The sequence below is a fragment of the Aulonocara sp. 'chitande type north' Nkhata Bay genome, linkage group LG1, assembly GCF_057382095.1.
Source record: "Aulonocara sp. 'chitande type north' Nkhata Bay isolate Kocher_YH1m ecotype deep benthic linkage group LG1, A_spYH_male_GT1.1, whole genome shotgun sequence".
Lineage (NCBI taxonomy): Eukaryota > Metazoa > Chordata > Actinopteri > Cichliformes > Cichlidae > Aulonocara > Aulonocara sp. 'chitande type north' Nkhata Bay.
Genome location: NC_141344.1, coordinates 22,209,971 through 22,224,653, shown reverse-complemented (window position 1 = coordinate 22,224,653; position 14,683 = coordinate 22,209,971). Strand labels below are relative to the sequence as shown.

General features: G+C 41.1%; 2 protein-coding genes across 3 annotated transcripts in view; both read right to left on the bottom strand.

The window, feature by feature from the left end:
- The window catches only part of apba2b (amyloid beta (A4) precursor protein-binding, family A, member 2b), an 87,054-nt gene extending 75,896 nt beyond the window's left edge, over positions 1–11,158 (bottom strand). For both annotated transcript variants that reach the window (XM_086288445.1, XM_086288455.1), the window contains exon 1: positions 10,882–11,158. The gene's annotated coding sequence lies outside the window, so the exon portion shown is untranslated. The remainder of the gene's footprint in view (positions 1–10,881) is intronic.
- Positions 11,159–13,193: 2,035 nt separating this feature from the next.
- On the bottom strand, positions 13,194–14,202 carry saa (serum amyloid A). Its single transcript, XM_086288431.1, has 3 exons — positions 14,014–14,202; positions 13,754–13,892; positions 13,194–13,591 (listed from the first exon to the last, which is right to left on the bottom strand). The coding sequence occupies exons 1-3, from the start codon at positions 14,099–14,101 to the stop codon at positions 13,453–13,455; spliced, it is 366 nt and encodes a 121-aa protein (XP_086144557.1). The 5' UTR covers positions 14,102–14,202; the 3' UTR covers positions 13,194–13,452.
- Between the last annotated feature and the right edge of the window lie 481 nt (positions 14,203–14,683).

Here is a 14,683-nt window from a genome sequence, read left to right as displayed (position 1 = left end):
CGCGCTTAACTTGGGGTTAAAGCAACTCCGCGTTGATTGAACTAATTGTTATCAGCCTTTCTGAAACCGAATATTCCGAGTTGGACAGTTCGGGGTTACTCAACCCTGAGTATCGTTTTTCACTCTGAGTTTTCTAAACCGGCTTCCTGAAATAGGGCCCTGGCGGCTCTTTTTTACTTCTCATCCGTAAATAATCTGCTCTTTCACGTGATTCAGTTTATTTTGAAAAGTCTCAACAGGATCTTGAGCTTTATTGTGAAAGGTTTATGTGGAACATAAACAAGCGGACACGCGATGCTGTTACCGTCGTTGTTGCTAACCACAACGCAAAAAAACGGGCGCTTTTCCATCTGTAGTGTGGTTATATAAAATATAAGAGAAAGAGAGAACTTTAAGAAATTAATATAGCCGCTACAATGACCATCAAAACGATGAAAAAATATTGCCGTAAACAGTTTAGTTTGCGACACCACGAAACAAACGATAGCGTAAAATGAAACAATAGATGTTTTTATATCGTCATCCGATATATATCGTTATATCGAACAGCCCTAGTTTAAATCTGTTTTTGGAAAGAGTCATTGCAAGCTATCACGAATGTTTGACTGTAGTTTTTGATGCCAAGGGCAAAACATACAATTATTAGGTTTGGAGGTCATTCAATTACTTTAGGGCCATGGAAAATTTGGACAGGTTTGTACATCAGACATGGACTTTACATAACATCTCACTGGGGAAATTCATTTGTTACAGTAGCACAAGGGGCAGAAAGAAAATAGTGAAAACACCTAAAAATACTAAAATGCACAGAAAAGAAGCAGAGCTTCTACAACAACCTTTGTGGTTCTCCATAACCTCCTCTTATGATAAACTCTGGCATGTGTGTGATACACAGAACAGATTTTACTCACTGTTTTTTGTGAGTCTTTTGTAAAACGTGAAGACCTGCTGCTCTGAAGCCTTTGAATGTTTCTTTTATTTAATGAGCAGTAGTTTTCACCCTGCAATAATGCTGCTTGGTAACTTCATGACAAGTTGGAAAGGAACATACAGTATGTAAAACATTATTTTAGCATGTATTACAAAATACTGACAGGAAGAGTTTCTCATCCCTTAATAAATGAAATCATCATTTCATTTTTATTTGATAATCTGAAACAACCTAAGAAATCTAGACGAGGGCAAACACATTTTACTTTACTGTACATTCAGCAGATGTTTAAGTTGCCCTGACCTCAATTACAGAGGACAGTTTGAATTCAGGCAGATCCAGTTGACGAATACGACGGTTTCAATGCTGCTCCTTTCCCCGTCTCTCTCACTTCCTCCCTCCCCGAGCGCCGCCTCAGAGCCATTCTTTATTGCCACCCATGATTAATGCAGCTATGAATGGGTTTCTCTTTCACCCGAGCACTGTGGGAGAACAGTTTCTTTCGTTCTTTCTCTCTTTCTTCCTTTGCCATTTTGCTTTCTTCCCAATGTGACCTGATTTAGTCACAGAGTGTGAAACTGATTTGGACTCATTTGCATGCTAATTCCATAAAGAGAGGTGAAATGATGTGTAAGTATCACCTCGCTGATTCTAGGAGACACCGTCGCATTTGGAAGACATAATATGCAGTATAAACTCGATAATTCACAGACTCATTGTTCAGAAATCCAACCAGGGAACAGCACGAAGGGACACACTTTTAAGTGCTATACAACATTTTCACAGGTACGTGCAAAAAGAGGTAAAATGCTTGCACTGCTGTGTAAAATGCCCTTTTTAATGTTGGTATTACTGCATTGTGTTTGTTTTTTCCACGAAGTTCATGCTTTCATATACACATTATGTCTTGAAAGTCAAGGTTTTCTTCTAATAAGCTCATTAAAAGGTTTGAATTAATTATATGTTTGTGTGTTTAATTTAATTCTAATCCATGAATATGTGGCCAGTAATTCTGTCTGGAGCCAGTCTCCCAGTTTAGTTCAGCATCCTCCCCTTCATCCTCCCATCAATATCTTTTCATTGTATTTTTATTAAAAGAATGTAATAAATTAATTACTACACTGAAGATGCCTCGATTAGATAATATACCTGTGTAGCAGACGCCACTTGTCTGCTTTGAAGAGCTCCAGACAATGTGCTCTTGCTCTTCACACCTGATTCAGCATGGTGTCATTTTGAAAACACAGGAGCGTGTAAACACTTCCTTCTGGCCTGAAACATTTCTCGCCAACTTTCATGCCTCAACTCGTCCGTCAGTGCTTTGAAATTGATTACTTGAAAGTGCTGGCCACTAATGCACTGAAGGAGGTGAAGAAAAGTTTCACGCAATCAGGAGACTCTGGTTTTCGCAAACGAACAAGAGGAACACGAAAGAAGCCTGTTGTTGACGAGAAGGATAACATCTAGAGCCAACAGCTGACATATGTTGGTTATTTTCTTCATCTTTTCCTTTGTCTACACTGAACAAAAATATAAACGCAACACTTTTGTTTTTGCTCCCATTCCCCATGGGATGGACGTAGAGACCTAAAATTCATTCCAGATACACAATATAACCATCCCTCCCAAACAGTGGTCACAAATCAGTCCAAATGTGTGGTAGTGGGCACATCTGCTATATTGAGATAATCCATCCCACCTCACAGGTGTGCCACATCAGGATGCTGATCTGACATCATGAGTAGTGCACAGGTGTACCTCAGACTGCCCACAACAAAAGGCCACCCTGGAATGTGCAGTTTTGTCTCACAGCAAAATGCCACAGATGCCACAAGCAATGAGGGAGCGTGCAATTGGCATGCTGACAGCAGGAATGTCAACCAGATCTGTCGCCCGTGCATTGAATGTTCATTTCTCAACCATAAGCCGTCTCCACAGGCGTTTCAGAGAATATGGCAGCACATCCAACCGGCCTCACAACCGCAGACCTCGTGTAACCACACCAGCCCAGGACCTCCACATCCAGCAGGTTCACCTCCAAGATCGTCTGAGACCAGCCACCCAGACAGCTGCTGGAACAATTGGTTTGCACAACCAAACAATTTCTGCACAAACTGTCAGAAACCGTCTCAGGGACGCTCAACTGCATGCCCGTCGTCCTCATCGGGGTCTTGACCTGACTCCAGCTCGTCGCCGTAACAGACTTGTGTGGGCAAATGCTCACATTCGATGGCGTCTGGCACGTTGGAGAGGTGTGCGCTTCACGGATGAATCATTGTTCACATTGTTCAGGGCAGATGGCAGCTGAGAATGTCCCAGTTCTTGCATGGCCAGCATACTCACCGGACATGTCACCCATTGAGCATGTTCGGGATGTGCTTGACCGGCGTATACGACAGCGTGTACCAGTTCCCACGAATATCCAACAACCTCGCACAGCCATTGAAGTGGAGTGGACCAACATTCCACAGGCCACAATTGACAATCTGATAGACTCCATGCGACGATGTGTTGCACTGCATGAGGCAAATGGTGGTCACACCAGATACTGACCGGTTCTGGGTCCCCAGACCCCCAATAGCGCAAAAAACTGCACATTCCAGGGTGGCCTTTTGTTGTGGGCAGTCTGAGGTACACCTGTGCACTACTCATGATGTCAGATCAGCATCCTGATGTGGCACACCTGTGAGGTGGGATGGATTATCTCAATAAAGCAGATGTGCCCACTACCACACATTTGGACTGATTTGTGACCACTGTTTGGGAGGGATGGTTATATTGTGTATCTGGAATGAATTTTAGGTCTCTACGTCCATCCCATGGGGAATGGGAGCAAAAACAAAAGTGTTGCGTTTATATTTTTGTTCAGTGTATAAATACAAACTGCGGTAAACTTTGCATGCTATCTATATACCAACCGAAGCATCACAGAGCTGCTGAGATTCAAACAACAGTTCAAAGATAAGCTTATACTTTAAGAACTGTCACAAACTATGAAACAAACATCCTCCTGACTGATCCACTGAACATGACCTGGATTTATCCGTGCTCCTTCACCTGTTAGAGCAATAACACTAAGTCTGACCCCTAAGTCAAAAGCTGGCAGATAATCAAGAGAAATGCTTGGTTAAGTCACTTCAGACTACCATAATGGCTGCATTGATGATAACATTGGCTCTAAAATCAAAGACGACCGGACTTTAAAAAATGCATTTAACAGGGGAAGACACAGACCACACTTTCAAGGAAAAACTGAAATTCAATGAGACACGGCTGTCCAAACAAATGAAGTAACACTGATACGGCTGTCGTATTCATGGGCGTAATCAAGAGCTGGACAACAGCGCCTGACCTGACTCGACCTAAGTCCTTCAGGATATTCATGGTTCATTCAGAGACATCTGACTGTAGATGTTAAACAGCCTGGCATTTTATATGGTTAAGACAGAGAGAAATATCTTTCACCAGCTTCATGATTTGGAATCACGTAAGCTTGAAAACAGGATAAATATGTTGTGCCATTATGATTTTTATTTTTAAAAAAGGACAACTTTGTAATGATTGTCAAATTGAATATGTCATGAGGCTATCTTGGGAGCAGTATTCTCATCATTGTGTTATGGTGAGTCACATCTTGTCTCCTCTGAGTTTTGATGCTGTAATCAAGCCCACAAATGAACCAGAAAACCATTTCTGGTTGTGACAAACACTGAATTTTGATTAGGCTACAAACTTAAAAAAAAAGAAGAAGAAAAAACAGCTGGCGTAAGCTGAAAAGCACAAGATTAAAGTCTTTGCTGCGCATCCAGAGCAGCCAGTGAAGCTGTGCAGGGAAAATGATGAACACTATACTATTGCTGGATGCTAATTTTTCATATTACCTTTAGGAAGCACAGCCGGTAGGAAGAGAAAGGTGCAGCATATTTTAAATTACTACATGTAGATGTCCTTCTGTCAGCTGTAATTTTCAAAATGTTTTTCTTCATATTGACTATTTTGGCTGGCTGCAACAATTTGTTCTGTATTTTAATCTAATTTAAGCCCCATATGGTAGACTGCCAAACCAAACAACATTGCATTTAAAACGCACATACCTCTACCAAGGATGCACTCTCCTCTAAATATGTTTTAACAGCTTAAATGTTTAGACTTATTTTTAATCTCCATCCAAATCTAAATCTGAGTGAGTGAAGACTGAGCAATGATGAGCAATCCCACTGACGTCTGGTGGGGGGGAGCCAATCAGTCTTGACAAAAATTCACAAAATGAGCACGACCTTTTAACACTGAAACGTTTAATGATGCTGCGTAATGAGTTCAAATTACATGCTAGAAACCATGAAAATCATCAGGCATTTGTTATGCAGTACACAAATACTCTGGTTCACATGAGATAGCAGGATAATAAAAGTTAAGCTAAGCTTGCTCAAAAGATGACTTTTTGTTGTTTTTTAAGATATTACTTTGGATTTTAGTTGCTTTTTCTTTCAATTACGGCACCAAAACTAATTTAACAAAATCAGCAGAGGTTTACACAGTCCACCCTTTGAAACTGTGTGAATAGCTGCCACCACTGCATTAAGTGTTATTAAGAAATCATGTTAAGAAGAAAAAAAAGCAGTCAGACTCTGGCTGCTCATTTTGATTCATATATGTTTTGTCCCTGTGTTGCACAGCTCTTCGCTTGTGAAGCTGAGAAGAAACGAGACTGACTCTAGCGATGATGCCATCTGGATATAAACCCTCCATAGATGGTGAATAATTGAACAACTCATACCGACAGGAGAATACGACAGCAGAGCAGTGATCTCAAAAGCTTTCAATGATCAGACTGCTTTCTGCCACTAGGTGCTTCTCAGTCAATACCAAAAGATTCAATTTGACTGTTTGTGAAGTAGTGTGGGATCATGGGAGTTTTGTTACATCGCTAATGTAATGATAACTGCTTGCTTAACATTAAACAGGTGGACCCATGACATTGAGGTGGACTACACATACAGCCACGTTGTGAAGTCAAGCAAAAAGTAGCCTAGTAGTGATATCCATGTCCAAATAATCACACTAAAATGAACTACATGTGCATTTATGAATGCTGTAGTAACATTATTACCATGGTTGTCTATAGGTGCTAAAGGGGAAATGACTGCATTGACAGACAACCAAAAATTAAATGTCCCTTACACTGAAATAAACACATTTCTCTGGGTTTGTACATTATTGAAGGCATTTCATATTGTAAATATATATATAATTTATCAGATTGTGCAAAAGCCAACCCGAATTACTTAATGTTTTGCTAGCAAAGTTTGTGCAGTGACTTCCTGAAATTGTGCAAATGCTCATGGAAATACAGTATATAAGGCAAATATCTACAACTCTAAGAAGGTTGTAAGTCAATGTTTGGTGTGATCACCTTTATTCTTCAACACAGTCAGAACTCTCTTAGGCTAGCTTTCTTGTAATTTCTTTAAGCAGTCTTCAGGAATAGTTCTCCAGTCTTCTTTAAAGACACTCAAAACTCTTTTTTTGACAAAACCTCCACCACTGGCTAACAGAGCCATGACAGATTCCCACCATGTTTTAATAGTGGCTGTAGACATTCACTGTTATACCTCATTCCTGACCTCCTCTGTAGATATTGACGGCAATTTGAGCCAAATACTTCAAATTTAGATGCAACACTCCATCAGACTTGTTACTGCTGATTTTCAGTCCAGTTCTTGAGTAATTCTTGAGTAAAGGTTAATTCTAACCTTCCACCGAGACCATTTCTGATGAGTCTTCAGTGAACAGCAGATGGATCAACTGTTTCTTAAGACTTTCAGATACTGTCCTACTGGCTATATTGTTTTCAGGCATGATAATTTTCTTCTTTTGTCCTCCACCTCTCCAGTTTCCTCAATTTTTTCAAGGACACATTGCACACCATGCCTAGACATGCTATATTTTCATCTATTAGCTCTCTGGGAATCACCTTGTTAGGTCCAAGGACTGAAGTGAAAATGAGTGAAAAAGCAGCCAATGTCCAAAGCAAAACTTTGACAGTTCTTCAGAAGCCTGGAAAAGTATTATTTAATGCCACTTAACAAAATTACCGAAAAATTACCAGAAAGTCTGACACCTTGGAAGCAAAATATACAGAAGTAAGAGGTGACTGGAGACAGGCTTGGATATCTACCGACAGTACTGAGAGAGTCAGTATTGCTGCAAAATATCAGATGTTGTAGTCCAAAACCTGGCTTGGAGACAGACTGGTGACCAGGCTATGTTTTACAGGTAGGATAGGCTCCAGCCTAACTATGACCCAAAATTAGACAAGCAGTTAAGTAAATGGATGCAATGATTGTAGTGCAAACCAAAAATTGAATAAATTATGCATTGATATAAACAGGTAAGAGATTCATGTCTTTGGTTTGTTTCTCTGTTTGAACGGAAGTCATATTAATTTAAATTCATTTTAAAGGGGATTACGGAAACAAGCTCTGAGCTGGAAATTATATCTCACTTATTAGTAGTTTCTCAGCACCTGTTTGCTAGTTAACATACAGACACATTGTGGTTTGTAGATTGTCTGCTTCATGCTAAATTCTGTGTAGGAACCTCCAAAAGTTGATTCTGTTCATCTGGACGTAGCGTTTTGTGGGAGAAACGTTTCGTCACTCATCCAAGTGACTTCTTCAGTCTCAGCTGACTGCAGGTTTCCCCAAGCTTATAAACAGTACATTTGCATAATGACTGAAACCAGCCCACTGAAGGAACAATGGGCTGGGAGGTCAGTTCCTTAATCATAATTATGCAAATTCTCATGACCATTGATCAACAACCACTGACCAAAACCCACTGATCAAAGACCACTGATCAATGGCCATGAGTACCATTCACAGAGAGTTGGGGAATGGCTGCAATCACAGCAATGTAAGATGGTGAAAGATGTACCCTTAGGCCCCCTCCTCGATTCAGAGATGGGCTTTCCCTTTTCACGTAAATGGCCTCCTTGACTCCACGCTCAAACCAGCGTTCCTCCCTGTCCAGGATGTGCACATCCTCATCATTGAAAGAGTGTCCACTGGCCTGTAGGTGTGAACAGACTGCAGAGTCCTGGCCTGACGAGGTAGCTCTTCTGTGTTGTGCCATCCGCTTCGCCAGACAGAGGTTGTTTGGTTTCCCCAATGTATAAATCCTGGCAATCCTCCTGGCACTTAACAGCGTACACTATGTTACTCTGTTTGTGTCGGGGACCCGATCCTTGGGGTGGACCAATTTTTGGCGCAGCGTGTTTTGGGGTTTAAAAGCCACAGAGACCCGGTGTTTAGAAAAAATGCATCTCAACTGTTGCGATACTCCTGACACCTATGGGATCACTACAGGTTTTCGCTTGGGCAGCGGTTGTCCTGCTGGAGCTTTCTTTAGGTGCCTTTCCCGCTTTGACAAAAGTCCAGCTGGGATAGCCACATTTACTCAGGGCCTTCTTGATGTGCTGTTCTCTGCCTCCCTGTCAGAGGGGATGGTGTTCGCTCTGTGTTGTAAGCTTGGGGAAACCTGCAGTCAGCTGAGACTGAAGAAGTCACTTGGATGAGTGACGAAACGTTTCTCCCACAAAACGCTACGTCCAGATGAACAGAATCAACTTTTGGAGATTTACTTTCCTGGATGATTGAGAATGCATCAAGACGTTCTGTGTAGGAAATTTGCTTCCTCTAATTTTTCACCCAATGTAACAACACTACAGCACCAGACTGTAGAGAAAGCCCATCATAAGTCATGATTTCATTTTAATGGCACGTGAAAATGAACAGATACTTTATATTGATCTTGGAATGTTTCGCTCAAGGGCACGATAGTCTTTTATTGTATCTTCAGTTATGCAAACATTATGAACAGATTACAAACTGTAAACATTTTGCATATGAAATCCACAGCTTACAGACCAAATCTTTTAAGAAGATATTGCTCATGATATCATGTAATGGATATTGAAATTCCCCTATGGCACAGCTATCCACAATGCTAAGACAGAGTCATTTATGCCGTTGCATGTTAAAACTGAGCAGCTTATTCATGATTTAATCACAGATTTCCAAATACTAATTATCTTTTATTATTTCCGCTGCAGGGCTAGAGGTTGTTGCCCTCTTCTGGCTTTCCCCCAGCGTCCAATCTGGTATCCTGCGACTGCAGCCTTGAACAAGATCCCAACAGGCTGCAGAAAAGGTGACTGTCCTTCACTGCAGGTGCTACACAGAAAACGATCCCCGCCCTGAGACAAAGCAGGGGTGGTGGTGGAAGAGCCACGCACAGGAGGATGTTATAGAGAAAGCGCGGCCCTGAAGGAAAAGGTGGAAGGTGATTGGTGAGGGGTCGGCTTGTAGGAGGGGGTGATAATGATAAAAACCTGACATTTCTACTCTAAACACGCCAGCGAGTTCACATGCTGTGCACATCCTTATGAGTATCTGTCATGGCTCTCCAGGGGCCCTTTACTTCCTTTAATAGCCATACATTACTCTCCTCTCTCTGCACTCATCCTCCACAGTCCTGTTCACCACCCTCTTCCTGAGCTGAACACAGCCATTGTTCTTCTCTTTCCGTCTTATATATAATTTTTTTTTTTATAAATTTCTCCTCATTTTTTCCTCTACCTGCACACTAACAGATTGCAAAGATTAGTAAATCAGTTATAAAGCATTTAGCTTTTTTGGCAACGGGTGATATGTGGCTGCAGGATTGCTTTTTTATAATCATGGGTAAGATGCTGCAAATGTATCTATATAATGTCAGTGACCTACTATCCAAACGCTTTCGTTGTATGTTTGTAGATTGTGAACATAATCTTATCATGGCCTGTTTCACAGATCAAACGACGCCACCTGATCATACCACAGAGATTCACTATAAAATACTGAATGGCTGTATCACTGCAAATCCTTTAAGGCTTATGTAACTCGTAATAACATTACGGAGCTTAAAATCTATCCGACCGTGGGTCAGCATCGACATTGCCGCTGCTGCTGTCAGGGAAGTCAACAAAACAAGAGTTGTACTATAAACAGCTAAAAAGGGGGATGCCATACAAGTGGATGATGGCTACACTGAAACTCATAGATGCTGCGTGATACAAAGCAGAGCCTGTGAGCCTGTCCCCTGCTCCCTCTGAACACAATGAACAGGCAGACACAATGCTGTCAGCATCTGCCCTCACCAGCATCTGTGGCTGGAACTGCATGATACACAAATCTAATATTAAACACAGGCTTCAGATACATTCAAGTTTGCTTAACTTGATTTCAAGTAAAGGGATATAACAGTATAAGTGGTGGGGACTAATGCACCTTACTTGTTTTTAACTTTACTTCCTTAACCTAATATCTCATTCAATTACATGCCAAATGGCATGGATGGGGTATATTTATAAGAAAATGGGCACATATCATGGAAAACGGGCCATTTCCACAAAGAGAACTGCACACGCCTGAGGTTTCCACCCCCTTAAATAAAACGATGCTGGAAAAGATCTGTGCCCATTAAGGACATCCAAATTTAATGACCTTCCTCGTCTCGTGAGAAACTAAAGGCCTATTTGCAATATAAGTACAATCAATAATTTTAGGCGTAGACTCGGCTGCGCATGGATGAATCACCGAGAATTGTAGCAGCAGGTCTCAGCAGACCTACTCCGAGCTTCTTTTTTTTTCTTTTTAACTGAGCTGTCCGTGAGAACAAGCACTCTGAATCATAAACTTCGGCAGCAAGAAACGATTTCGGTCAAAGCTCAGCGCCCCGTTGTTAACACTGATGCTAAAGGCAGATCCACGGGCTAGGGCGATCAGCATCCATGCACCCTGTCCCCCCTCCCCGATGCCTGGGAGGAAGGCGTAGAGGTTGTAACCGTTACCGGGGATCAACCGTGCTTGTATCTTTTCTTAATAAAAACAAAACAAAACACATCCTACCTGGAAAATGTCATATGCTGCTCAAGTCACCTCGTGTTGAGATTTGCGAGAGATGGAGCTGGCTGGTCGCGCATCACTCGGTGTGCGTGCGTGTGTGCGTTTGTGTGTGTATCACCGACAGAAAGCGTACGGAGTACAGCGGCTGGCAGCGGAACCCCGGAACGAGCATAACGCAAAGCGAGCCCTCTGCGGTTGTCTGGTCGGCACAAAAAAAAAGAAAAGAAAAGATAGAAACACTCACACAAGAGCCAGCTACCCCACCCGAGCGGCAGTTCGAACTACACCGTCACTGTTACATTACAAAGAGGGCTTAGGTGGTGTAGCTCACAGTGTATAACCGCTGGAAACAGGAAATCGAGCGTCCACATCCCGACAAACTAATGTGGGACAAACATAGTATTTGCGTGGGGCAAAGTGGGACAGTTAAAAGAACTGGGAGATAGTCAAAAACATCTAAATGCAAGGTCAAATAATTAGCCCACCTAGGTGCTCATGTCCCCCAATGCCTAGTATGTTGTTATGAAGTTTGAACATGATCCATAAAAAATGTGGGTAATATAACGTTTTTACTGATTCTCACTTTTAGTGTGACCTTGAGCCAATTTTTAACAAAATTAAATTAGCTCTAGCTTATTGGTATCTGTCACCACACAAAATGTGAAGATACTATCTTGAAAACTGTGGATGCTAGACTGCTAACAAATAGACAATCAATCAATCAATCAATCAATCAATCAAACTTTGACCTTTTAATAAATTGAGTTTCTGATAATAACTCGATAATAACTCAAAGCTCTGTTTCCAGAAGGTGCTATAGATAAAACCTCTAAACAATGTTACTACCGAAAGGTGATTCATTTTTGAACTCTTTTAATGGCACAGGAACATGAATGGTTTGTTAGTGTATACAGAAAGACCATATGCAAAAATATTGTTGAAAAATAATACAACCCTGTATGTAAAAGTTGGTTCACTGTGTGAGATACGTAAAAACAGAATGCAATACTTTGCAAAATGTCTAAATCCTTTATTTTTTTTATAATGGTTAAAAGACAGCATAAGAAATGTTGACACTGATCAGTAAACCACTGCATGTCATTTGAAAAGCTTAAACTGAGAACAAAAACATATTAAAAAGGGCCAAGTACCTCCTGTTGCTTCAGAAATGATGTTCATTTTCTATTATTAATTTTGCAGCCTTACAGCCCTGTGCCTGCATAACGTCATTACCACATTAATATGCCTGTTGATAAGCTGAGCTGATAGCTTGCTCCACACTGAATATAAGTACAATAAATAATTCTAAAAGATGATTGCAAATTTTGGAGAGTCTTTAAAGTCAGAATCAGAAATAAATCAGGAAGCAGATTGTAAAATTGACATAAAAATGTATTTTTAACTGACTCGCTAACTAACTGTGTAGACCACAGCTGATCCATCTTGAACTTTATTGTGTGTAGAAAAAGAATATTGATGTGTTTTCACATCAATTATAGTAGCAGTAGTTAAGTGACAAGGACAATTTTCTCTACAAACACCACAGCCTCAGGTTTCAGACAGAAGACAGCACTGTCACCCAGTGGCTGCACCTGTGCATCACAACTGAGTCAACAACTAAAAGCGCTGCCAGAGATGGGGGAGGCTGAAATCTGACACAGAGAAGCAGACTGGAATATGTTTAAGAACACTGATGCTTTGTGTGTCATACACTGGAAAAATGGGACTTCTTAGCACTATCATTAATGAATATATTTTAACCATTTTGATTACTTTGGTCAAATTTGTGCTAAATAATCAATTTGACAATATACTTTAGGATGGTTGCTGGTGGTAAAGAGGCTGAAAATAAGAGACGGAGGACCAAAGCCCACACAGCAACAACATGAAAAATTTCTTGTCCAAAGTATCCTGGCATCTTGTTCATGAGTAAGGGAGAGGGGAGATTGAAAGATGAATTGGTGCGGTATCTGCAGGAATATGGGCACTGTACTGGTCCAGTGTGGTGAAGAGAGACCTGAGCATAAAAGCGAAGCTGCCAGTTGACATTCCTACCCTCACGTATGGTCATGAGCTCTGGGTAATGACTGAAAGAACAACGCTGTGTAAACAAGCAGTGGAAATGAGCTTTCCCCAAAGCATGGCAACGTGAGATGTTCTGGCCATGTCCTACTGAGAAGAGGCCCTGGGGTAGGCTCAGGAGACACTGGAGAGATTACTGGAAGTGCCCCGGGGTCACTGTAGCAGAAGGACAACTGACAGTATTTGGTTTTAAAAAATGTTTCTGTGGAAATGATGGACCTGACACCAACAGCTTTTGCAGTTTTACACGTTTTTTATTTGTTCAGTGTTTTTTCAATGGGCAACTTTCCTGCTTCCCCGCTTGTACCACACACACCACCCCACCTCAGGTCCCGGCACATCTTTTACAGGGGAGACGTGATCAGTTGATGGAGCTCAGGTATCTGAGCAACAACAAATTTGGGCTATTTAAAACACCATGTTTTCACTAACTCCAACACTAGAAGCGTCTTCATGCAGTTTTATTCTCCTGTAAGTCAATGAGCTTTGCGCTCAGTACTTGTTGGGAAGACCCTCGGGCCTGAAATGGTTGGGATCATTTCCGTCTCGCCCCCAACGGTTTGCCGCCTGATCAGCTTCGGAGTCCTCAGCGCCATGACCCAGTCTCTCCTGCACCCACTCTCTGGTGTTACTAAAATGGAAATAGACAGTGAATCCACCTATCTTCAGTAAGTACGTTTCAGAACAACATCAGAAACTGAAAAAATGAGAGAAGCAGAATTAGCAGCCTTAAAAAATTAGTGATTAGTTAATCAAAAATACAAATGAATTTCAGTAAAGTAGATTGTCAAACCTGATAACCTCAGCAGCCCATCTGCCTCCTGCTCCTCTCTGTGCAGCATCAGAGTTTCCTCTGGCATGAAAGTATTTATCTGAATCTTTCCAGTTGGCCTCCCTCATGTCGCTGTAGGCTCGCCACATATCACCAGCCCCTGATCAGAATGACAGAAAACAGTACTGATAATAAATAATGACAACATTCGCAATTAAAATATCAAAATCTGAGAAATATGACAGATTGTTGTTAGGTATTTAAAATGCCATATTTCTAACCTTTAGCTGCTTCAATTGGGAAATTATACCACTGGGCATTGGTTTCCACAATTAGAATGAGAAAAATCCCAGCCACAAGCAACTTCATGGCTGCAGAAGTCACAAAATTTAAATCTAAACTGCTTTTTTTTTTTTTACACAGTTTAGACAAATCTTTAGAGCTCACTGAATAACTTACTACTGAGGGACGCACTGGTCTTATATTCTGTTCTGTACGATCATAGGATTACTCAATAATGGAAAGTTTTGGTCCATGTTTACAGAAAGGAAAGTTCAGCCAAACACACCAGGCACCAGTTGTGAAATCGCAGGTATTCACAGCTGTGGAAAAAAAGAGCAAGCTTCATGTAAACCAAAACATCCGAGGGGTTTTTTGCTCATCATGAAAAATCTCTGTTCATTCCAATAAACTCTGCTGCCTTACCTTTATCAATGTATGTGCAGCAATTTATTACTATTAAAGTTATTTATTCATTTTTAGATGTGTTAATGTTTGCTTCTTTCTAGTTTCTTCTGGTTATGTCGTCTTGAATTCAGAATGCAAATCCAGAGTTGTCAGGAAAATTTGGACAAAAATGATTGTTTATGATGTTGTTGCTGCTGCTGTTTTTGTCACTGATGCCTCAGGACGTGATTTTGCGCGAGAGAAAGTCATGCACATGAGCACAAA

Bases quoted from the DNA above. Each gene is read 5' to 3' on its own strand.
- saa (XM_086288431.1), bottom strand. From the start codon at position 14,101: ATGAAGTTGCTTGTGGCTGGGATTTTTCTCATTCTAATTGTGGAAACC. The intron at 13,893-14,013 runs GTTAGAAATATG...CATTCTGATCAG, and splicing joins CCCAATTGAAGCAGCTAAAG to GGGCTGGTGATATGTGGCGA. The intron at 13,592-13,753 runs GTTTGACAATCT...TTTCCATTTTAG, and splicing joins TGGGCTGCTGAGGTTATCAG to TAACACCAGAGAGTGGGTGC.